At 38.8% G+C, this 24,515-nt stretch overlaps 2 protein-coding genes across 14 annotated transcripts; one reads left to right on the top strand and one right to left on the bottom strand.

Annotated features, from left to right (window-relative positions):
• The first annotated feature begins 756 nt into the window (after window positions 1-756).
• LOC116621197 (MDS1 and EVI1 complex locus protein EVI1-B) lies at window positions 757-7,224 on the top strand. Of its 2 annotated transcripts, XR_007308005.1 has the most exons (5): window positions 757-1,015; window positions 2,723-2,768; window positions 3,010-3,321; window positions 4,730-6,385; window positions 6,464-7,224. XR_007308005.1 is itself a non-coding variant. In XM_032387218.2 (4 exons), exons 1-4 carry the CDS (start codon window positions 989-991, stop codon window positions 6,292-6,294), a joined length of 1,950 nt encoding a protein of 649 aa, XP_032243109.2. In that variant the 5' UTR covers window positions 757-988; the 3' UTR covers window positions 6,295-7,224. The 2 variants fall into 2 exon arrangements, 1 of the variants encoding a protein (XP_032243109.2); XM_032387218.2 differs by having other exon boundaries at window positions 4,730-7,224.
• Window positions 7,000-23,067, bottom strand: LOC5517185 (octopamine receptor 1). 12 transcript variants are annotated; one of them, XM_048727248.1, is made up of 5 exons: window positions 22,867-23,067; window positions 22,166-22,251; window positions 21,623-21,735; window positions 15,375-15,413; window positions 7,000-9,773 (listed from the first exon to the last, which is right to left on the bottom strand). In XM_048727248.1, the coding sequence occupies exon 5, from the start codon at window positions 9,239-9,241 to the stop codon at window positions 8,195-8,197; it is 1,047 nt and encodes a 348-aa protein (XP_048583205.1). In that variant the 5' UTR covers window positions 9,242-9,773; window positions 15,375-15,413; window positions 21,623-21,735; window positions 22,166-22,251; window positions 22,867-23,067; the 3' UTR covers window positions 7,000-8,194. The 12 variants fall into 12 exon arrangements, with proteins under 12 accessions (XP_048583205.1, XP_032243110.1, XP_032243111.1 ...); XM_032387219.2 differs by lacking the exon at window positions 15,375-15,413; XM_032387220.2 differs by lacking the exons at window positions 15,375-15,413; window positions 22,166-22,251.
• Between the last annotated feature and the right edge of the window lie 1,448 nt (window positions 23,068-24,515).

Genomic DNA, 24,515 nt, shown 5'->3' on the forward strand with positions numbered 1-24,515 from the left:
GGTTTCCGTCAGACCTCCGGAAGTAAACTGGTGAGAATGCGGCTTTAAAAGGTGGCTAGATCCATTTGGTGGGGCCAATACAATTTGTAATTATACGGCTTAATGTAGTAAACTTTATATATTTAATCTCATTAAAAAATCCATTCTAAAGATGAGGAGAGCAGGATCCTAGATCCCTAGCTTTTCTAAATCTACCTCAATCAGTAAACACCAAAAGTGTCCAATGCGGGCTCCGCTTTTAGGCAGTGCCTAAATCTATATTGTGGTAATTTTCGTAATCATGCACAACACACTGTGATAATACATTGCCGCATTTAGCATTTTGTTCTGCTCTGTCGCGCCATGCATACGACACCTTTCGTGTTGCCGCCTTTAGCCTATTCTTGTCTTGTGCTCTGTGCATATCGATCTTTCGTGCTCCAGAAACAAGAAAAGTACGCTGAACTTTGTTGAAATGTGGTTTCGTGTGCTCATTTTAGACAAAAATTGGTATATTTATGCGTTTACACACTCGCCATCGGGGGCGTGGGAGTGACAAAAAATTAAAATCATAAAAAAAAGTAAAAAAAACAACTTTATTATCATAATATGAAATAACTGCAAGTGGTATGTGGTGATTCAGTTAAAACATTACTTTCACATTTTTAATTTGTAAGGGCATAGTTATTCCATTTTTATAGATGATTTTGGATACTAAGTTTGATACTAATCGTTCTCTCTTCGGGTATCCTGTGGTATTGGGAAGGATTTCCCTCGCGCGCGGCACCATGGGATGTGCGTCATTTATAAGCCTCCAGCCGTGACCCAGGATAGGCGAGTTTTTCTCTTATTTTCCTAGGATTTCTCCCGTTTTTTGTGAGTGAAATACCTTAAAGTGTTACACGATGACATGCTAGGGTATTTTCTTCGATTTTTGCCTTGGTTTTAGCGAAGGATCGCCGATATATCAGCGCTATTCTAAGACCGTCAGGAGGGATCAATTTTCAACATGGCGGACAATGACAACATTGTCGAGGTATATTGTACATCACTGCCATTCATTTACATAAAGTATTCTCGCATATGTCGCTCTGTGAAGACTTTTGCTCTGTGATCTTTATTAATTACGCTGAAACAACAAGAACAGCAACAAAATAATGAAAGCTGGAAATGTATTTTCATTGATCATTCGTTCGATCGAATTTATGATCTAATGCCAATAAGAACTGGAACAGAATGACTGACTCGATCTGTGTTTATTACCTCATCTTTATTTGATAAAGATTTGATAGTGTTGGGTTTTCTTTGTAGTTTTGCCTACTTTAGCCTTGCATTAGTATCTATTTTACATGGCCTTCGCGTTAGTCTGCCGTCGCACCTTTAAACCGGAAGAGAGCCAAACCATTAGCCAGTAATTTTCTCAGCAGAACCAGCCTCTCTAAATTCTGGACTAATCGATAGTCATTTCGGTCAAATATATAACAAATGTTACCTGATATCATCAGGTTTGTAGGGATATTGTCTCAACTACTATTTCAACCATTGCCAAAAATAATAGTTTTGGTGTTGTTGTTGTTATTTCCTGACATTTTGCTTCACCTTGGAGGAGATACTAGGATCAGAAATTTTGGATTTTGGCTTTTCTGTTCTGTTTTTTATGTCTCTTATGTCAGCATGTTTGATTTTGATTTTTTTCTCTAATTTGACAAGCTGTCAAATTAGAGAAAAATTTTGAATATTGGAAATTCTCATATTTAAAGGGAAATAAAAAAAATACATTATTTTATACTTAAGCAATAGAGTGGAGCTGTTTTATTGCAGGACTATTTACTGCAGAATTTCACATTAATTCAAATGGATTTATTTTTTACTGAAATGCAGATAGTGTTGGTTTTTCTTTGTAGTTTTGCCTCCTTTAGCCTTGGATTAGTATCTATTATACATGGCCTTTGTGTTAGCATAAAAAACATTATTTTATACTTAAGCAGTGGAGTGGAGCTGTTTTATTGCAGGACTATTTACTGCAGAATTTCACATTAATTCAAGTGGATTTATTTTCTACTGAAATGTACACCTCACTTGCATTGCCTTTTGTGGCCTGTGTTGGGTGCCCCTCATCTAGTGACAAGACATGGTATCTAACTCCAGTCCCCAACGGATAATGGGTTTGATTCTTTGAGGCATTGAAAGATTCCATCACACGAAACAAATACAGGGTCTTTAAGAAAGATTTTATAATGATAATGAAGGGCTGAAAACCTAAATTTGTTTGAAAAAGTGTGGTAGATTGAAAGGAGGTGGCGGGGAAGTCACTGAGCATTGGACCAAAAGGCCAACAGACTTACTGTTTTATGCAGTCACATCTACCAAACTGTGTTACCCCTAAAAGGGATGCACACAATATACATGTATAGGTAGAAGGGAACACCAGATTGAATGTTTTTTTTTTTTTTCACAGAAGAGGGATGTATTCACATTCTGCAATATTTTAGTGGTCTAAATAAATGCCTAACAAGCCATTTCTTGTACAGGGGAGGGAAACCCTGTTAACTAATACCCACAGGGGAAATGAAGAACGATTTGAGTTTGAATAGAAATTACTGAAAATTAGTCTTTAGAAAACTTGATGGTAGTTCATATAAGCAGGGAGTTTGAGTAAAACAAGTTTGCCTTATCAGGATTCCACTGAACACTCATACTAGTGCAAAGTAGTTGGCCAACATAAAATTTATTTTATTCAAAGGTAGAGACAACTGCATCACCAAATACAAGTGCTGTTGCTTTATCCGGTAAGATTATCCATTTATGTATGAACTGTATTTTAGTATAGAATAATAATTATAAAAGTTTTACTGTAGTTCAAATATGAGTAGTGCTTTAGTGATCTATCATTATTGTGTCATTTAGCACCTCCATAGAGATGAGTGACATAGCCCTAGCTTAAACCCTTAAAGGTCCCTCTTTCTTGCAAAAGAATCTCGACTATTGACCTTGCAGTCATCATATTGAATATTTTTACTGATCATTCAGATGATGATGAATTTGACATTCATGTGTGTGGTCGCTGCAAAAACACCTTCAATGACCTGTCCAAGTACATTGAGCACAAAAAAGCAAAAACCTGTACCAAGACCAAAGAGCCGTGCATAGAGTCTACTACGGATCAAGTTGAACTTATACCTTATATGGGGGAGGGGGTAGAGATGGTCACAATCGTACCGTTGACACCGGAGGAGGAGCCGGCTGAAGATCATGCTGATGTCAAGGAGCCGCCTCATCCAGTTAACTCAGACCCAACAGAGCAGGCCCCTGGGCTACCTGACTTGGCTGATGACAGTAGTGGTAAGTTGAGATGGAGGATGGCTAAAGCACAGGTTGCTAAAATACAGTAGAAACTGCCTAAAGCATAAATTACTCATTCACAAAATTGGTAAGGTAAGGTAAAGTAATACGGTTGACTCTTAGAAAATGGAAAACGATGAATGCCTAGAGCACCACTGGTTAGGGAAAACAAGTCTTGTATCTTAATAACATTTAGTGAGGCTAAATCAAGTTTGTAGCAAGGGGCAAACTTTGTTCCATTTTCCATAGTCAAACTTTATTGAAATAGGTGTATAATGTGAATAAGATGGCATGATTTGGTAAGAATGACGAAATTATTATCTGATATTTTATGGGTTTTGCTTTTCATTGCTTTCGAAATTTGTCAATGCAATTAGTCCAGAACTACTATGATTGCAAATGGTTGTCAGAGATAAAATCGATTGCTACATGATTAATAGCCAAGGCAAAAACAGCTATAGGGCAAAAGCAAAAGAATTTATTTATTAAACTGCAGCATGTTGTGCCGTTCTTCAAATATAGAAAGAAGAAGTCTGAAACATATTGTCTTCATACAGAATGTTCAATTTTGAAATACTGCATTGTGAAACTTTTTGGATTTACTTTCATTATATCTGCAAACAGAGATATCTGCAAAATTTTTAGTGTGAAAGTCGATGAGTGATTTCTCACTCCAAAAAAAAATATTTGTAATAATGATCAGGGTAATTCTCTGCACTGTCTCCATACCCCAAGTGGAAAGTTTTGCTTTTATGAGATGCACTGAAACATATAATACTGCACTGAAACATATAATACTGCACTGAAACATATAATACTGCACTGAAACATATAATACTGCAGTGTACAAGTACTTGTTTTCAGAAGCTATCATGAGGGAGAAGCAGTAGATAATAAATTTTGTATAGTACTTTTATATGTTAATGCATGAACAGTAATCATTTCAATAGCTATTTTTATTGCCACTACTAAGCTTACTTGGTGATTACAGGAATGCAGCTAGGGATGGGCACAGGTATTGTGCCCCTTCCCACTCAATGATCCGCACTGATTTAAATGTTCGGAAAGCAAACTATTGACAAAATTTTTAGGAATTACTGTATGTGAAGAATGAACATCTCGGGGCTGGCAAAGGAGGAAAAAGCAAAATATTTGCAATATCAGTTTTTTTTTTCTTTTTTTTTAAATTCGTGCGTTTAACACGGTAACTCACAAACTAATCAACTTCGGAAGCTCCCACGGAAGAAAAGTCGTTGGAGCTCGCAATTTTTTTCAGGACTTCGCAGTTCCAACGGAACTTTACGTAAAATGTATTCACATATTTGCATCTAACTTGTTTTATATTCGGGAATGAAGTCATCCTATTGCGTGCATATTGAATTTCTAAGACAATTTCTTGTGTATACAGCCTCCAAGCCAAGGAGAAGAAAACGCAAAAACTCTACCCCGAAAACTACAAGAAAGCCTGTACGTGCTATGGAGACACCTCATGCTGAGGTCTTGATTCAACCAAAAGTCACAGGGGCTACGGGTGGCGGGGAAACTATCACTGTACACATCCCTGAGTCACAGTTGGTGCACCTCGGCGCTTCTACACCTGTGGGCGGCAAGGGTGTGCGCAAACAAGGTGCCACCAGTGTGTTTGTGCCGATCTACCTTACAAGCCCTACACGCAGCGCCTTCAAATGTAGTAAATGCCCAGCAGAGTTCCGCAGCAAGGAGGAGCGTGACGAACACTCAAACATGCACAAGAAGAACTATAAATGCGACGATTGCAACAAGAGGTACTTTTCTTATGACGCACTGGAAGCACACAAGCAGACAGAGTCGCATTCACACACGTGCGACGAGTGTGGGAAGGTGTTCCATTCGCAGATCTACCTGAAAAGGCACAAGACCGTGCACGTAGAGGAGAGGAACTTTCCTTGTGAGATTTGCAACAAGGCGTATACATCAGACGCAAACCTAAAAGCGCATAAGAGGTCCGTACACTGCATTGAGAAAAAGCACAAATGCGAGGAATGTGGAAAAGCGTTCGCTCGCAAGGATAAGCTCAAGCGCCATCAACTGATCCACATTCCTTACCCGAACCGACCAGTGTTTCCGTGCCCATTTCGTAGCCACACTGGATGTACTAGCACATTCTACCGAGAGGACAAGCTCAAAAGGCACTTATTTACCCATTCCAAGGAAAAGCCATACAAATGTCAAGAATGCGGCAAGGGTTTTGCTCGCCGCGACAATATGAATGATCACATCAAGACGCACACTAAGGAGTTTAGTCACATCTGCCCTTTGTGTGACCGAGGCTTCCTCGGTCCGGCCAAGATCAAGAAGCATTTGAAAAGTGTTCACGAGATCAAAGATGCCGCAGAGCAAGACAATCTTGTCCAGCAGGGCAAGCAGCCAACGCCAGTCATTGTGGCGCCTTCAGTGGTTGTGGCTAGTATGGCTGGGAGTAGGGAGCCTGGGGAGGTTCAACGGCCACCTGTACCACAGGGAATCATCGACGGTAAAATCGAAGATGAGCAGCTGAGTGAGGAAAGGGAGAAGAGTGGAGGTTTTGCTGAGGTTGTGAAAGAGTCACGTTCTGGGGAAGTGGAACAAGAATCCAGCCAACCTTCTCCATCAGCTAGCAATGACTCGGACGCTACCGTGGAGGACGTAAACATGGCCGAGCACATTACGCAGGCCATAACCTCCTCAATGGATGTCTCCATTCATCACGACTCTATCATGAACCAAGCCATCACCACAGCCATCAGCAGACCAGTCTCCCTGCTTAACAGGCCTTCGCTCTCCCAGGGCGTGTCTGACCTACCTACACAAGTCTCTGAACTCCCCTCTCATGTCTTTATCCCGCCCATGGTGCCTACCTCGTCACATTTGTCACACATGTCCGACTACAGCACGGGGGACATTGTGACGATGCCAAGCGAACTCGTGTCATTGGTCCGGGGCTGTGATACGTGATCACTTCGCCTAGGACGTGACATTGACATTGCAGCAATCTCGAGACTGACTTTATTGGCCAGGGGCAGCGACACGTGATCACTTCGCCTAGGACGTGACATTGACATTGCAGCAATCTCGAGACTGACTTTATTGGCCAGGGGCAGCGACACGTGATCACTTCGCCTAGGACCTGTCCTGTCCCGAAACTGACCATCGGCTTGTGACGATGATCGCTATGTGGCTGAAAAAGACGTGGCTAGCCGATCTGAAACAATAACTAAGGAATGGCTGCGCCCCTTGGCCTAAGCCTTTAGACGTCACGCATTTATTGTTGACACAGCGCTAATGGTCAACTATTGTCACGAGACGTAGAAGCTAAGGCTTTAGGTTATTTATGCCGTTTTTAGTTTTATATGTACATAGATACCTAGGATCTTTAGGATCGCTTTAACGGGCTTTAGGATCGCTAAAAGAGCATTCGAAATTTTGACAGCTGCCATCCGGGCGACCCTTGAATATTGACGGGCTTATTAGAGTAAACGGTAAATTGATCGGGATGTCATTCAATCGACCCCGTGCTTATCTACGTGTTACAGTTTACTCCGCTAGGTCAGCAAGACACTTGATTGAGGTTGATTTTGTGGTATTGTATTTTGTCAGTTAGAAGGAAAAAAAGCTTAACTTCTAGAATACATTTGATACATACAATACCGAATACAAGTGTTTTGGTTTCGCTGGTAGCGTGTTTATTTGAGTAGCAATCTAATTGCATAAGCAGAATATGTATAATATAGCAATATGATTCGCAATGAATTTTACTATATTTTAGATCCTTTTCACATTATTGGATAATAGAAGAAGTGTATCTGTTTACAGCATGAACACTAAGCATATATGCATATAGAATATTTACCTAATTATGAATACAATAAAGAAAGGCGTTAAACATTTCACGCAAAATATATACGTAAATTTAGCATACGCTATCCGCCATCATCCGCATACGCTATCCGTCTTTACCCGCACACGATATCCGCCATCAACCGCATACGCTATCCGTCATCACCCGCATTCAATATCAACACCCGTATACGCTATCCGCCATCACTCGCATACGCTATCCGCCATCACCCGCATACGCTATCCGCCATCATACGCTATCCGTCATCACCCGCATTCGATATCACCACCCGCATACGATATCCGCCATCGCTCGCATACGCTGTCCACCATCACCCGAATACGCTATCCGCAATCACCCGCATACGCTATCCGCCATCACCCGCATACGCTCTCCGCCATTTCCGCCATCACTCGCATATGCTATCCACCATCATCGCATACGCTTATCCGTCATCACCCGCATTCGATATCACCACCCGCATACGCTGTCCGCCATCACCCGCATACGATATCCGCCATTACCTGCATACGCTATCCATCATTACCCGCATACGCTATCCGCCACCATCAACCGCATACGATATCCGCCATTACCCGAATACGCTATCCGCCACCATCAACCGCATACGATATCCGCCATTACCCGAATACGCTATTCGCCATCACCCGCATATGCTATCATCACCCGCATACGATATCCGCTATCACAGCAGGTTTATGTGTTTTGCCTGGCAATTCTAACGACTATAATCATCAACATATCTTCGACACTGTAATAATCGTGATCTCTTCGACGCTATAACCGTCGACATATTATTCTCAGACGCTGTCCCAGTACTCATAAATATTCCTAAGTTACTTCAATATTAAAAAAATGAAATCATTCGATGATAATCCAAAGTTTGTAAGCGATTCCTGATAGAAGAACTGTACTACTTGATCAAATACTGTACACTGATCAAATATTGTTTTACGAATGGTAAATGTCTCTCATCAAGGACGGCTATTACATTTCTCACATAGTTGATGTTTTAAGCAGTGTAGACCTCGTTTGGTCGGAGCAAGTGGATGGAATGTATGTCTTTTGCTTGTTGCAGCCTAGCGACTTCCCGAGCGTTTTTCGAAAGTCATGCTTCCCAAACACGTACAAGCAGGGATTTATCATTGAAGTCAGAAACCGAAGTTGTATGAACACATACTCTGTCACGTGATCCAGCGTGAAAAACTCGTTGCCTAGCAACTGTTGAATGCGATGAAGGAAGTACGGCAGCCAGCAGATGATGTACATGCCGAGCATGATCGCAAACATACTAACCGCTTTCCACTCGCGCCTGTTGTGCAGTCGCGTCTCTTGCCAGCCGGGCGTACTGTTCTTCTTTATGTTTTTAGACTGACGCACCACCTCGTAGAGAATTCTGCTGTATGTCAGCAACATGAAGAGAAAAGAGAAAACAACGTACACCAAGATGCAGACGATGTCGAAAGCCACAGCTTTCCGGATCTGCGACTCCGATGATAACCCGACAAGATCGTTAGGATGCATCCAATCAAGCTGTACGATCGACATAAACGCAGACATGACCCATATCGACGAGATGATGACAAAGCCTCGCTGCTTTGTCACCAGGCTACCATAGCGCAACGAGTGGATGATAGCAAGATAGCGGTCCAGTGTTACCATGATAAGATGCGAGGCCGTTGACAGCGAGAGAAAGCGCAGCCATAACTCCGCTACCACGCAAATAGTCACTCTTCTGATGATGTTGCACGCGAGAAATAGCGGTATTCCAACCAACCCAACCATCAGATCAGACATAGCCAGGCTGCACAGGATATAGTTAGTTACCGTGCGGAGAGTTCGCCGCTTGTATACAAGGCAGAGTATAAGAGTGTTCGCTGCGATGATAAGTACCGCGAGGACGATGGGTAGGATGTCTGCGTAAGGCTGGAACTTGCCTGAGTAGTCATAGCCCTCTTCTTTTGTCTCATTCCCGCCATATGCGAGGGTGCAATTACGACTGAAGTTTGTGCTGCAGTTTGACGTACTAGTTTGGAACTCCATGTCAGACCTCAGTGAGCTAAGTTCACTTTTAAAGGCATACTTTCAAAAGCAACAGTAAATTTAATCCTTCCCTTCAAGTCTCGTTGTTTGGTTAATCAAGACGGTCTTCACGTAAATTCAATTGCCTGTTAAATCCTTTCCAAGTCTTGTAAAATCAAGGATTGCCTTTTAAATCTACCTGTATTCTAGTAAATCAAGGGCTTGTCATGTACGTCTCTCGGTCGTCACATAGAAGGATTGCCCATCAAGTCTACTTGTTGTCTTGTTGTTGTGTTGTTCCGGGCTTTTCCTGACCGCTTCGTCTGTGGCGGTCACGTAAATTTATGGCAGTTGAGTTGCCGTCTAGTCACCAGCCCGATAAAGCTTAAAATTGTCCTCCAAGTCCACTACCTGTCGAGTGAAGGTTAAGTTTGTCCCTGCCGTTTAGCGCAGTATTGTAAATATGTTGAGGATCTTGTCACTTTTCGCTTTCGTTACCGCTGTTTCTTGTTCATGAGCAATACATCGGGTGTAAAGAGGGTCTGACAGCAATCTGAAAGAAGGAAAACCGTTTTAACTCGATTCAATGAATATATCGAGATCGGCGTCAACTCGCTCCTATACAAGGGTCGTGATCTGATTACATTCGTGCCACCTACAAAACGTGTCGCTTGAATTTCCAAGATAAGTAGCTTGCAATTTCAATGATCAGTGTTCTAAGACAAATTGCCCAAAGCGGCTCAAGCCACCACTATTTGCGTGAGCCAAATATCACGTCATGATGGCGACAGCAAGGATGGGCCTTACCGATAACTCATCGCTTAAGTGGCATGCTTTTCTTTCCAATAAGATGATTGCAGATTGTCAACGGTAATAAAAAAGAGACCACTGAGACAACCAAGGATTTCTCTTAGACAAGTCAGCGGTAACTGATCAATAGTCAAGTTATCTTAATCCGACGATATATATAAAGTTCAATTTCACTTGTGAAGGAGTAAAAGATTGACTGCAAGAGTAAAATTCAAAATCACAATTGTTCAGTAAACAGAATTGCTTTGGAAGTCAATTAAATAGCAGAACATTTACAACACAGCAACACACTAGGCATATTTCACTTCAGATTTTTTTTATATGATCTCGTTGTTTTGACTGCCAGTGTTTGCGTGAGGAATTTTGCATGATTTCCCTTAATACCTCCCGAATATCTCCCGAATCTAGAATCACGTTTCACAAGCTGTCGATAACAAGAATCACGAATTCTCTTTTCTGTTTTATCTTTTCGCGGTTCACGGTGAACAGAATAACCGTTGCTTGAATCACGAACAAAAAGCTCTTAATAAAAGGCCCAGAGGTATATAGGAAAAGTTTTAGTGTGATTATGGGGCAAACCCCAGCTTGCAAGATCATATGTCGATTATCTTTTCACAGAGGAAGGAAATAAATTACAAGAACGGATTTTGAATTAAAAAGAAAGGAAAACATACCAGCAGAATATTGCGCAGTGAAAAAATGCAAGTGATAAGTTGTAGTTCTCTTGTACTACTATCAAAGGGACTGAGGTTCAGCGACAGCGACGTTTAACAACCCTTTAATATAATCCTGATGAGCTTTTCAACTATGATCTAATCTGTATTTATCCTTTGCCCTGAGACCATGGGCTTTTAGTCTAATTGAGTTGACCTTAGAAGCCGTGGGAAAACAGAACGTTTTCAACAGCGAGCAAGCTCTATAAAAATGGTATCAATGGTAAAATTAGGATGGTATATCTTCCAACAATATGTTCCCAATGTATTGTTTCTGTGTTTAGGTGTATTTAACAACTGTTTGTGCGCAAGGTGGTATGAAACTTATTATGTCACTTTCATTCCATAGATACAGGTGAGGCAAATCGATAATGAAATTAAGGGATTTGCCATCACCAGGAAAATGCAGTATCTGGTTAAAGAGAATCGATTTAGTGAAAGAAAGCTTCATCTTTTAAACCGAAGTTTAGCATAAGCGCATGCGAATAGGCACCATTTAGCATCGGCGCATACCCATAGGCAACACACTCGAAGCTCTTACATGCGCGCACCTCGAGTCCAGTTGAATGTGCATCGAGGAAAATCTGAAACTAACAAAATGCATAGATTCCTCAAGAAATCAATTTATTTTTGCCTTCAATTTTTTTCTAGAATCCTAAGAACGTCGTTTTAGTTCAAGTATATTATATCACACACTTATTTTCGCTTTGGCTGAAAAGGGGGGGGGGGGGGGGGGGGGGAGCGGGTGCGCAGAGATATAATGTAAAGGTGATCTGGCAAACTTTCAATGAGGAAACGCCGCTATTAGTTGTTCGCATCGCTTTTTGTTACTGGTAAAGAGCTTCGTGTACCTTGTGTCCAATCAAAGCTTATATATTCTGGAGAGTTAAACTAGACCATGTCTTCATTGTTTGACCATTAGACAAGGAATTCAAGCACTTCAAACCATTAAACAGAAAAAGGCATATTTAACCTATGTTAAAAAAAATCTATTCTATAGGTATCTCTTCTATATCTTTGTGCTTACATGTGATCATCGTTTCGCTAAATGATAAGTAGACACTCTTGTTTATAACGTCTAATTTTCAACTGGGGATCGGCCGTTCATACTTTTGGAGCAGTGAAAGGCTGAAATTTTTCTTAAGGATGTTCAAAAAATGTTAGTGTATATAAAAATATCCAGTGAATTATTTGGAAGAGAACTACACAAATGATCGATAGCAATAATATTTGAGGCTGTTATTGAAGACAATTTGATACTGGGTCTTAGAACGCATCAAACTAACCTGCTAACAAAACAAACTTTTGCAGCTATCTAAACCTATCTCTTATATCTTATGCCTGAGTGTTCTTAGTTCTTAGTAAATCTCAGGCTTTATGATCTTTTAAAAATTGTTTTATAAAAAGATAAGTGTACCGCTCTTTAGCGTGTTTGGCCAGCAATTGGAATGACGCACCTAGTTTGACGTATTTGAGACAAATTTTTGCGGGTTTAGCCACGGGGAAAACTCTGTACAAAATATTGCCAAAAATTCCCTTAAGCAATATTGTTTGTCAAACTAATTTTCAAGATCCATTATTCGCCTTTGCAAGAGTCTGACCTTTTTTGTTGTGTAATGATCCAGAGTGCTCACCTGAAATGCGATAAGCAGCGGTTTACAAAAGAGTTCATCAAATAACAAGGGGGTTTATAGCAATATTTTCTTATTTTAAAAAAATGTGAAAACATACTCGCAAATATATTGATATGTTATTATGCTTGATGTGGTTTCTAGACGGATCCAAACCTTACTTGCAAGCTTATTTTGGAGATGTGTTGTCAAAATCTCGCTTTTCAAAGAAGTCTTTGGATAATAAGGTTTTCCATAGATTCGGCAAAACGTTTTATATCTGCTCTGCGTCATGATCGGTGGGATAATCGTGATCAACTTAGGTCATGAAATTGCTAGGCTTGTTGTCATGAGTGTCACGTAATTACTCCATAAAAATCTAATATTACAATTTTGAGAAGTTCCGGGGATTTTTGATAGCCGGAACTCTAAGAGATAAATTACGCGTGAAACACAAACTGTCCTTTTTCACTTGACACTTTTCTCCTATACTAAAACTGGCACAATTAATGAATAAATTTGATGCAAGGCTTCAGTTATAACGGTATAACTCGTATAAGATAGTGTCTTTTGCTAAAAAATTAAACACGTGATAGTGCGTATACATTAGCCTAGAGGGGAAAAATACCGAGGGATCCCATAACAGACAGGGGAAATGTGTTAAAAGCAATTTCCAACTCAAAGCACTACAAACAAACAGATTTTCAAATGCAACCTTCGAGCGCATCTCTTTTCTGACTGAAGTCCAGTTGTTATTTGGGATGTTGTGATCTACTAGTTGAGACTCCTAAGGGGTAGTAGAAGCGGAAACATTTTGAACACCCCCTGAGGGATAGCAGTTAGTAGAATTTTACACCGTAAAAGATATAGGCCCCGGCGGGACAAGGTAATTGCCCTTTCTCTAGACAGTTTAAATGCAAATTCCCTTTGTAGGAGGACGGAATTTTAGAGCCATTAATTTCTAGTTTAAATTTGGTGATGGTCTTTTCTTCTAGAAGAGATGAATAGTACCATCTTAGGCCGCGAGAAAAATGTTATAACCACATATATAAATAGAGTTGCTATGGAAGTCTACTTGTTATAACCACATATATAAATAGAGTTGCTATGGAAGTCTACTTCTCTTGAAGAGGCGATATTCGCAATGACGAAGAAAGTGCTACTTTTTATCACTTATCCTTTAATAAGTGCAATTGATTACAGCCTGGCCCATTAGTCAATATTTTACGAGAGAATAAATAGCCCGCATGCAACTGAAAAGTTCATATTTTTTTAATTTGTCAATAGAGCTCTTGCCACTCTATAGAATTTTCGCTCGGCACTCGACAAACATACACAAGGATGTATAAAAACCGATTTTCTAAGCCTGTAGAACCAAATAAAATAGGGAAAGTGAGACACAAAAGTAAATAAGTAAATAGAAATTGGAAAAGTTTCAAATAAATCGATTTTTGTCCGAATAGTACGCGTATTCAAAAATCACATCAATATGTTTCCTGTACTGTGCGATGAGTTGGTGCCTAGAGGCTCCATCGTTAAGTGCTTTTGAAGTTCGCCGACCGGCAAGGGGGGGGGGGGGGGGGGGGGCTTGTTTGTATTTACAGCATAACGCTGTATTCCATTTTTTCTCCTTTTGAAAATGCGTTTTTAATTTTAAAAAAACCGGAGTATCTACACTAATTAGCTGATAAGCAAGTCGCCATTTTCTTGCGCTTTCGTTCCGCACCAGCTGCCTTTGATTAAGGCCTCGGTGGCCCCTCGAAATGTTCGGGCTCAAAGAAACGGAGCTGGAAATCGAGTCTAAATTAATCTTTCTCTCGCATATACCCAAATACGGCAATAGCAATACTTCAGCCAATCCCGGGCACGGTCCTGTGCACTTTTTTATTTATTTCCAAACGCTGAAGAGGGCATTATTATGGTATAACTTCAGAAAGGTAATGTACTTTTACTTTTGTTACTTACAAAAGCTTTTACTACTTTTGTGAGCACAATTACAATATCCAAATTCTGGCATATTGGCATATAAGAAAAAGGCAGTCCATTTGATGTATACATCATTCCAGACCTGGTTCTACGCACAGTACTAACAGCAGTTCAGTTGTTAAAAGTTTTTTATTTGACACTAAAATTGTCCTCATGCATAGAGCCATTATTTCCGTAAAAACAACAACGCAATTGTTATTTAAATTTGATGATGCTTCCTGTCAAAAAGATAGATTTCTCTTAAAGGCTATAGAAACTCTCGAGAGAGATCACTATATTTGAAGAAAATGAATATTTAGAAAAGTAGAGACATTTGTTTATCAGCTAGCCTTCAACACGGAGTCGGATCCGTTTAAAAAACCTGTTCATTTAAGAATTACCAGGATGCCTCTTGTTGTTACGTTTAAAGAATTTGTGGGATTAGCACTTTCTTAAGCTCACTCCGTCATCCTTATACTTATTTGATATCTAATACATCTTGGCGCAAGTAGAATCGCGATTTGTAAAAAAAAAAAAAAAAAAAAAAAATGCCCTACGCGAACGCCAACTTGGAATTGCTTGATAACGTCAGTCAAGCCCAAGCCGCTGTTATGCCCACTTCTACACCCCGTTGTCTAACAGTCTGTTAGGAAAATTGTCTTCGGCTGGTTGGAAGCCATCCATGATGGGCCGTAAGGCCTACTAAAATGCATTCTCAATCACAAATTAAATTTATTTTCTTCTAATCAAGTAAAAATGCTGAAGAATAAAAAAATCCATCTAGCATTCCTGTTATTTTACTAGCGTTTGAGATGGGATATAAAAAGGACCAATAAGGATAGGGGAAATGTCAAATGAAAATGAAACAAGGAGAGGGGAAAAAAGAGGGAATATTGAATAGATTGAAAATTTTCAATTGCAAGCCCACAAATGTATATTCCCCATGGATGATCCTCTATCAAATGAGTAAAATTTTGAGTAAATTCCGGTTACTCAGAGGATCGGGATCAGCAAAAATAGAAATATACATGAAATTAAAAAAAAAAACATGCTTACCTGACTGATATCGCTTGATGATCTAATGACCAGACGTATCTAATGTAGAAGGGTGTATATTAGGGCACAGTGTGAGGGCGACGGCAAGTAAACGCATCTCGTCCAGATCTTTAATGAATTCAACCAACTTCCAAATTACCTTAGTTTACAAAAGAATATTAAAGGACGCATAGCTTGATTTATGAACTATTTCAATGCCGTAGCCCAAAAGGGGAAGTTGTTGTCTTTTAAAGTGGACCAAAGGGTATAAAAAAGCATCGGACATGGTAAGCTAACTACTAAGAGCAAAAAGTGAAAGAAAACAAAATCGTGGTAGAAAAATAATCGCAGTACTTATTTCAGTAAAACTTTCGGGTGCAATTTGCTTATTGGAAAAGATGACATCAACAGGGAAAGACAAGGTTCCGCTATAGTTACCATGGTTTCAACGGGAGATTATACTATGGTAGCTACCCTTCCGGGTGGGTTCTGTGCTGCAAGAATTATATCAAAAGGCGAATGAGTTACAACCAAGTTTTGTGCGTCTTTCTTTTGTTTAAAAGCTCTACGCTCCCTTACCCCATCGTAAAAATAGAGATAGGCTTTTTTAGAAGAGGCCTTTGGCCTTTGTGCAAGCATGAATATGGGAAAGTTATAGCGAGTTTTTACCCATAAAGCAGTTGCGTGGGCGTGGCGCCGCCATCTTGCATGCAGACCCTGGTCCGCAAATCAAACATATTACCTAGAACGTAGCCGTTAAAACAAATGACAAAAAGTGATAAAAGAAGATAAATAAACAAGAAAAAAAAAATGAACAACTGCCCTTAGTATTGTATTTATGATCTATCGATTACGCTCGCGATCTAATCTTCTAATTGTCGATTTCCCTTTTAGTTGTCGGAAGAGGGCACGGTGGATACGACTTCCCTCCCCCCGATTTGACATACTACTATCCGAGAGGATAACACCCAGACACTGTTAGACAAATTTTACATAACATCGAGTTGTCAAAAACATGAAACAATTAGTCAATTGCTGTATCACTGAAGCTCAATTAACTCATTTCAGAAAGAAAGTAATTATCCAATTCCCGAAGGCTAACTTTTAATGAGCTCGATTTAGTTGAAGATGTCAAGTTGGGATGCTAAAATATATTATACTAGTATAGATGGAATTCATTCCGAATTTCTATAGCGCGTTACTATGGAAACAGCGTTACATTTTGTTTCGCCAAACTAAGCTTCGTTTCTGGTCGCAATATATATCACACAATAGTTGGCATGTAGGGGTATATTTTATGCCCTTTTATTATTTAAGAAAAATTGAAATAAAAATATTTTGTTTTATTTTGAAATATTTTAAATGTTTTCGATATCTTTTATTGTGTTTTCACTATCTAATTCATGTGCTTTTCTAAAGCAGCTAGCTCATTCGAGTCTTTTACCTAAACTTTTTTCCCTATATATATAGAAGAATGGTGATCCCATTCGAAAGAACATTTTGCAGCTTATCTAGCTTTTATATAGACATTACACATCAACCTAGCTTTCATATGAACTTCTACATAGCTGGCTGCTTCGCCACATATACGGGCACTCGGTAGCAGATGGTTGACAGAGCGAGGAAATACGGGATTATTTGTGCTTCTGAATATTCTAGAAAACTAATCAATCAGCTTACTCCTTCAAGTAATTCTCAAATGAAATACACTTCTTGTTTATAATCTTCTATTAAAAAGGATATTGCAAAATTGATCTAAAGGGTTGATAAAGTTGAGTTAATCAATAAAACACATTTCCATATAAAGTTGATGCGATCAGCAGGATGTTTTTTATGTGTTCGGTGTGTCAATGGGTTGGTAGCTCGAAAATAAAAGAAAATTAAATTAGGAAGTTGAAAATGCGTTTGGACTTCTCGAAATTTTGATAGGAATATCGTAGCTGGAAAGGGCTTTCACTATTAATATATCTATTTAGTAAGAAAACTCATTTCAACATCAGGCTTGAAAATATAAACCGATTACACTCTTTTTTATAAGAACGTTTTATTTTCATTTTTAGGCTGGGCCGTTTATGAAAACTATTATGAAAAAGGTTTTTATAAAAAAGAAGTAGTGTACCACCTGTTCGCATAGCTGTTACACAAAAAATTTCGCTTGCTCTCCCATCAAAGCTGCCCAAAGCTGCAGTAAAATTCAGCTTCTTGTTAACTTTTTCATTTCTCTTGAATATCAACGAACGGCGATTAATTCAGCTTTTTAAAATAGCTGTGCCTATAAATCATCTAATTCTAAATTGCGTTTACCGGTTTGCTTGAAGCAAAAACTCCAATACAGTGAAACTTACAAAGTTCTATGAGGCTAACCGCTTGTTATTTTTCGCGGAATTACAAAGCCAATCTCGAGTTGGCGAAAAAAAAGCAGAAAGGAAACAATAAGAAAGAAACTTGTTTTTGCCTAAAAAGCCCAGTTACTAGGACATGCAATGCATTTAATTTTAGTGTTAGACTTTTTAAAAACAGTCTACGGTTCTTTTCGGGGCAGTTTGCGTGGTTGAACATATGGCTTCATTTTTTTTTTTCAAAAAAAGAGGAAAAGAACCACTTTATATTCCAGGAAAAATTCATCTTCGACGAACTTACACTCATTACTTGTAGCAGCAAATATACTTAATGTAATAATGCCATTGGTATTTGCTTACCTCATATTTTGTTAGTGATTTTTAGGTCTCCGCGCCTTTTTGCTGCGTTCGTGTACATTAAAACCACTTTTTAATTGAATTTCTCGCCGGTTCACATTATAATGAAGCTTTTAAAAGGCTATAGTTCTATTTATGTGCGGAAAAATTGGCTTTGTAATTTTGCCAAACGCATCCGCTTGATAAATAGCATGTACACTTGAAGATTAAGGAGGGGTGAAGGTTGCTGAAAGAAACGGGTCTCTTTACATATAGCAGCATTACCAAAAAGCGTTTGACTAGCTGTTGAACCGTGGAATTGAACATGCAAACTTGTGACTTCCTTTGCGGCTATTTTTAAAAGGTAGAGGAGCACTTAGGGAATGTAGAGCTTCACACACAACATATAATTATGCCTTATGAAAATGTGACATATTAGCATTGGCTCTAAGGTAATCAGTGCAGCACAAAGCCGAGTGCTGGATTTTGTGAAATATGCCATTAAAGCTGTCGTTCATTATAAAGTAATTAAAAACGTTCGTTATTGACCACCGATTTTTTTTTTTTGAATATGTGTTTACTCCTTTCGAGTTTCAACTAGGTTGAAGCAACGCAATCGTTATGAAGTATAAATAATGCCTTACCAAAATACCATAAAACTCAGAAAATGTGTTTACGGCCTATTTGCTTATAAAGCTCTTGAGATCATGTTTCGCAAATATGGCATTGAGTTTACTCAATTTTTCACTTACATCCGAATTATGTAGAGAGCGGCAATGAGTGGATACTTAATAAAAATAAATACATATAATTAAAAACATCAATATTTTTCTAAGAAATACATAGTTAGATGTCATGACTAAGACGCACACTGTCAAAGGTATACAAAAGATTTGCAGCCATAATTATTTAATTTTGATCAATAATTAAAGTGATAAAAACATTAGAATCATCAAATATCTATTCGCTTTTAAAATGAGCCAGAACAAATCTTTTAAAAAATTTGCGCACAATTGTCGTCAGAAGCTTCTTTTACAAGAAGCAGCTGGATTATGCTCCAAGCATGGAGTCACTAGAATGCGTCATATTCACGTTTCTTCGCATTATTACTGTTTTTACATTGTGTAAAAGTAAAACACCACAAAATTGACGCATTTAGCCATTGTTTGTTAGCGATGCTCGACGCTAAGAAAGAGGTAATTGTTTTTTTCCTCGACTCTGAAATTCATGTCTGGTTTGACCAAATAAGGCACATGACAGCCATAAGGATAGAGCTCATTAAAAATGTACAAAAAAAAATCACGTGCCGTCACTCATTCTTTTTTCCCAAAACTCATAACACCCAGGGTCGCTTTTGCCCATTTCTTTTATTTGTCTTTTGATTTGATCATTCGTCGTGTCTTTGAAATAAACATCGTCTTCTTATTTATGCAATACCTCTTTAATACAACACTTAAAAGCGGCTAGCCCTGTCTTATACGATGAGGCGGTTAACGGCGTAGAGTACATAAGGATATGCACAGGAGCTACATAAGGGTACACAAGAATCAAAAGCGATAGCTTGTATAGATCACCCCAAAAGACATTCGAGTATCTAAACTCTACGATACCTTAAAACTTGGCATGCCCTAGATTGACAAAAAGGGCTCTCGTGTCGTGTGAGTGCCATGGATGTTCAGATGGAACAGTACAATACTCTTGTTAAAACCACAATCAGCACTTTCTTGGAAAATGTTACATCAATGCAAACAATGGTCGTAAGCTGCCTTAATGTGTTATTTGATGTTGCGGACGCCCTATTGTCATAACATGTCATATGTGGGGGGCAATCTACAAGTGATATTTCATTCAAATACTAAATGAAACTTAAAAAAAGAATTGTCTCCGGAACTATAACAGGATAAAGAGAAACCTATTTCGATAAGAATAATTGGTTTCCAATTCACTTCATCTACACGAACATAAAACAATTCAAACGCTAAGTAGAAATACCATAATCAGCGTATAGCTGCCTGGTACAAAAACACCCACATTTTGAACTTTATTTATCAAATATGTCTTTAATGATCAGCTCTGTGATTGCCTACGTATAAGTCGTATATCTTGAAAATTTGTAGAACCAAGGGCATTAGGAGTTAGTTAGAAATAGAGTTTGGAGCTTCAGAGCTGGCAAGCCAATTTACGCATTTTACAATGCGTTACCTCAGTGTTGTTATCTTTATTGGATAGATATCCCGTAAATGCAAACATGAAGGAATGCAGATGATCCTGGATTTCCTACTTTCTTTGATGGAACTTGGTGGTGTTAGGCGTTGGGTTAACCGGGAAGAGAAGAGGGTGCTAGTCTAACTGCTCTGGAAAGCAGTAAATCCAGCGGGGCTTTTAAACACGCACGCGCACTAGGATCCCCGGGTAAAAAATAACAGCAAAAGCAGACTGAAAATTAGAGGCGTTTGAACGAAATCTAGCGCCCTGTGGGATTCCTTAGTAGACATTGAAACACCACCGTTTTGGGTGGTCCGAGAGTTTCAGGAACTCTACTATTTTCCCTGGTGATTCTGATTTCCGTTATTTTCATTTTAGTATTTCTTGTAGGGACATTTTACCGAGAAAACACCTAACTATTTGACTCTCCCAGAAACTTTTTAGCCAACAAAAGAGAGCTATCGATAAATAAAAAAGGTCATAATTTCGTTTTATTGCTCGGAGGGAGCGCAGCGACCGGAGAGCAAGTTTAATCTTGGTATCGCATATGATTTTTCGTGTCCGCACCAGCACAGGCTTCCCCGTCGGTTGATTTGTCTTTTTATTTCATGCAGATCAGCGGTCTTTTTAGCGCATGCGCGAATTTCATATAGTGTATGCGATTTTACGTGTCCGCACCACAGGTTTCCCAGTCGGCTGATTTGTATTTTGATTTCATGCTGATCTGTTTTATTAGCACATGCGCGAGTTTTATATAGTGGATGCAATTTTTCGTGTCCACACCACAGGCTTCCCAGTCGGCTGATTTGTATTTTAATATCATGCTTATTAGCGGTCTTTTTGAGAACCCCTGTACTGAAACATGTTCGTCCCGCCCTCCGAGCATTCACTTTCTATTAGAAACTTCTAGTTTATTTTATTTTGTTAGAACAGTGATTCTTAGGGAAGTAATTGTTCTAATGGCTATCGCAAGTATATGCCCTTGAGCAGCCAATTAAATACAAATTGACGCGACGAGATACGAGTGTGGGTGGCCGAATAATTAATGACGTCATAAGGGGGGAAAGCCCCTGAGAGGACTTCAACCAAGAACTAATCACAACACGGCTCAGCCAATACATAGTAAGCCGAAGTAATTGTCTGTTGATTAGTTAATTGCCTGTGAAAAATGTGGTCTAGCACGTCAAGTGTCTGATAGTTATTGTTCCTTTGTTTTCATTTCCGTTATTCTCGTCTGTGTTTCGGGTCAGTGCGCAGCTCTTACAAGCAGTTATTTGATTGGGCAAATGAACAATATCCGCACCTCGACACAAAGAACGAGAAGAATAGAGACAAAAGAACTCCTTTGTAGATTAAAGATAATAGGAGACAAAGCAGCTGCGTACTTACTCTGTGCTTCCGTTTTCGTTTAACCACAGGCCTCCCACCCGCGTCACTGGTTCTTCTTTCTGCACGAAAGCCATAGGCGTAGACATTTTCTAAAATGTTGGTACTGCTTCATCCTGGACATTTATTAAACATTAGAACAAGTGTAGAAAGGCCTGTTACAGAACCCTTCATTTTTTGTTTTAGAATATCCGAACAAGCCCCAGGTCAGCGCCGTAGCAGGGGGTGGGGCACTGGGGGCACGTGCCCTTCCCCCATTATTATATATAAGCAAGAGAGCATAAGATATGTTATGCTCTCTTGATATAAGAAAATGACCAGCAGGGGCGTGGCTGTGCCCCCCATTGTTTTCTTAATGTTTCTGTATCGTGCCCCCCTCCTCCCCCCCCCCCCCCGATAATTCGAAGCCTGCTACGGCAAGTTTAGCCTCCCTTATGACACAGAATCACACAATTGATCCAGTTTTATCAGCTAAATCAAGCATTAGCTTGATTTCTTTTTGCACTACGCCATAAGGAGTATCCCATATTGCCCATTAACCATTACTTTTCATAGGCCGCTGCCCAAGCGTCACATGATATTGATCGTTAGATCATCATACCAGGAGCGAAGACCCTTGAACTGTGGTCGCGCTGTTGGGCAAATGTTAGTGTTGACGTGGTTTCTTTAACATAGTTTTCAAATAAATAGACAGATATATATTTTGGGTGAGTATTTTGTCTGAAGACATCTGCTACGTGATTTTCTAGACAGGCTAAATGTATTTACGAAGATAAATCTAAAAATATCATAAATCATTTGGTAAATCCCTATTGATATTATATGTCTAATGCCACAGTTGAAGTATAGATGACGATTAATGGAACCTTTTATTTCTTACAACAATGACACATTGAATTCACCATTGATGTTTCAAACCAAAGCTTTTCGGCAAAACTCACGCATCAAAGTAAACATCATGAAACTGAACGGAAGTTAATGTTAATACACAATTTTTGCGAAAAGAAATAAAACCTTACCTTTGAAAAACAACTCTTTATAACGAGTTTTTGATAGAAAAAGCGTCAATACAAAGAGTTATACAGTAGTATATTCGCTTTCTTTGCGGAAAGTTCGAAATGATTTAATTAAGAGCGAATATTTGTTAGAGGACTGGTATTTTTTAAAGTTCCAGTGTCGTGTAAACGGTATGGCAGTCAGGTTGACTGGAATATTATTTTAACAAGATATCTTTAAGTTCTACTCACCTTTTTAAAAGTCTAAGCGCTGAGTGTAGCATTTAGGAGCCTTTTAGTCTTTTTTGTTTTTCTCTCAAGACGTAAGGCTATCTATACTCCCAACTGCGTCCTAACATGCCGTATTTCTCGCAACCTGACGGATAAAATCGATAGTTTTAGCACGGTGCGTCACATCATTTCTGATTGGGAGGTTCGGATGGATATGGCCAATTGGCATACGATTGGATAATTCTTGCTCTCTGATACCGCAGTTACTTCCTGCTTTTCTCTTAAATTGCATTCATAAATGATTGATTCTACGTTTTAAGAGATTTTTAGCAATTACTTTACATTATAACACTGGGATAAATACTTTAAGCTATTTTGGTACAGTTGAAAGTGAGCTGTTAGTTCATAGCCTGAAACCATCTGCTGTTCAAATTTAGATGACGAACATTCGCGAATATCAAAACGCAGTTTACAAATGTTCATCAATAAGTCTTTTTTCTTCTTTATTGTAATAATAACTAAGACTACCTGACTATAAGGAAAAAGCATTGCCCTTGTAGGATGTAGAGGGAAGCCAATACTTAGGAGGTAACGAAGGAAATTTTTTACATTATTTTCGTGAAATTCGCCATTTACTGAAATATGAAGTACCGATATAGAAGGGACGAGACTATTAATGTTGCTCGAGTTGTCTTGATTAATTGCAAGAGGCCAGCCAGCGGAAGAAGCCCAGGGACGTTTTTTTATTTTAATGAAGTCGTTGTTTATTGAGATACAATAATTGTAAAGGAAAGGAAGATCTTTCTTTACTTCCTTCACAAACATCATTTCAGATGTCATTTGTCGTGGAATAAATAAATCGTTAACCGTTTATCAGTAAACTAGAGATTTGAGCTGGTTTAAAAAAAGAGTTTCAAAATAAAATCAACATTTATCCTAGTATATGTATCGAATTCTTCCTTCTATTTCAAAGATAATTCAAAGAGCAGGTTCAAAGAGGTTTCAAAATTACGCATTTCCTAAATCGTTTTCATAAGAAATTCCAAATCCCGTTTGTCCCGTTCCTTCGCGCTGAATTACAGCAACTGAGAAATAATATTTACAGAAAAATCTGTTGAGTTGAAATGTTACAAAACATTACAACAAACACCCATCTCAAATAACGTTGTCAGTGCAAATGGCAAATGGCGATTGTCAAATGGAAGTTCTCCTATAAAAAAATACCATGGAACTCGTCAAATTTCTACTGAATGTAGGAACATGTGGATAATTTCTGTGATTATATTACTTATCTTTATTCTTACAAATAATTATTCCTATAACAGTGATTGGTCTTAGAACTGCCATTTGCCGATTGCCATTCGCCATTTGCACTGACAACGTTTATTGAAATAGGTGTATATCCAATTATGTTTACTTGATAGAGATCTTCGACCTTTATATTTTGCGATTTACGATGTTATGTTTATATCTGTAATTAAACAAGAAACACTACAGAAAGCCAATTTAGATGTCGAGTTTCGAAATAATCTAGAATGATTTTTTTTCAGTCATTCATGTAACAGTGTCAGCCTTTTGGGAACTTGATCCGTTTGGTCAATTAGAAAGCAGTCAATGTCAGAAATTAACAAATTACTTTATCCTGTTAAGGCACCAAGAATATGCACCAT

The sequence above is a fragment of the Nematostella vectensis genome, chromosome 1 (genome assembly GCF_932526225.1).
Source record: "Nematostella vectensis chromosome 1, jaNemVect1.1, whole genome shotgun sequence".
NCBI lineage: Eukaryota > Metazoa > Cnidaria > Anthozoa > Actiniaria > Edwardsiidae > Nematostella > Nematostella vectensis.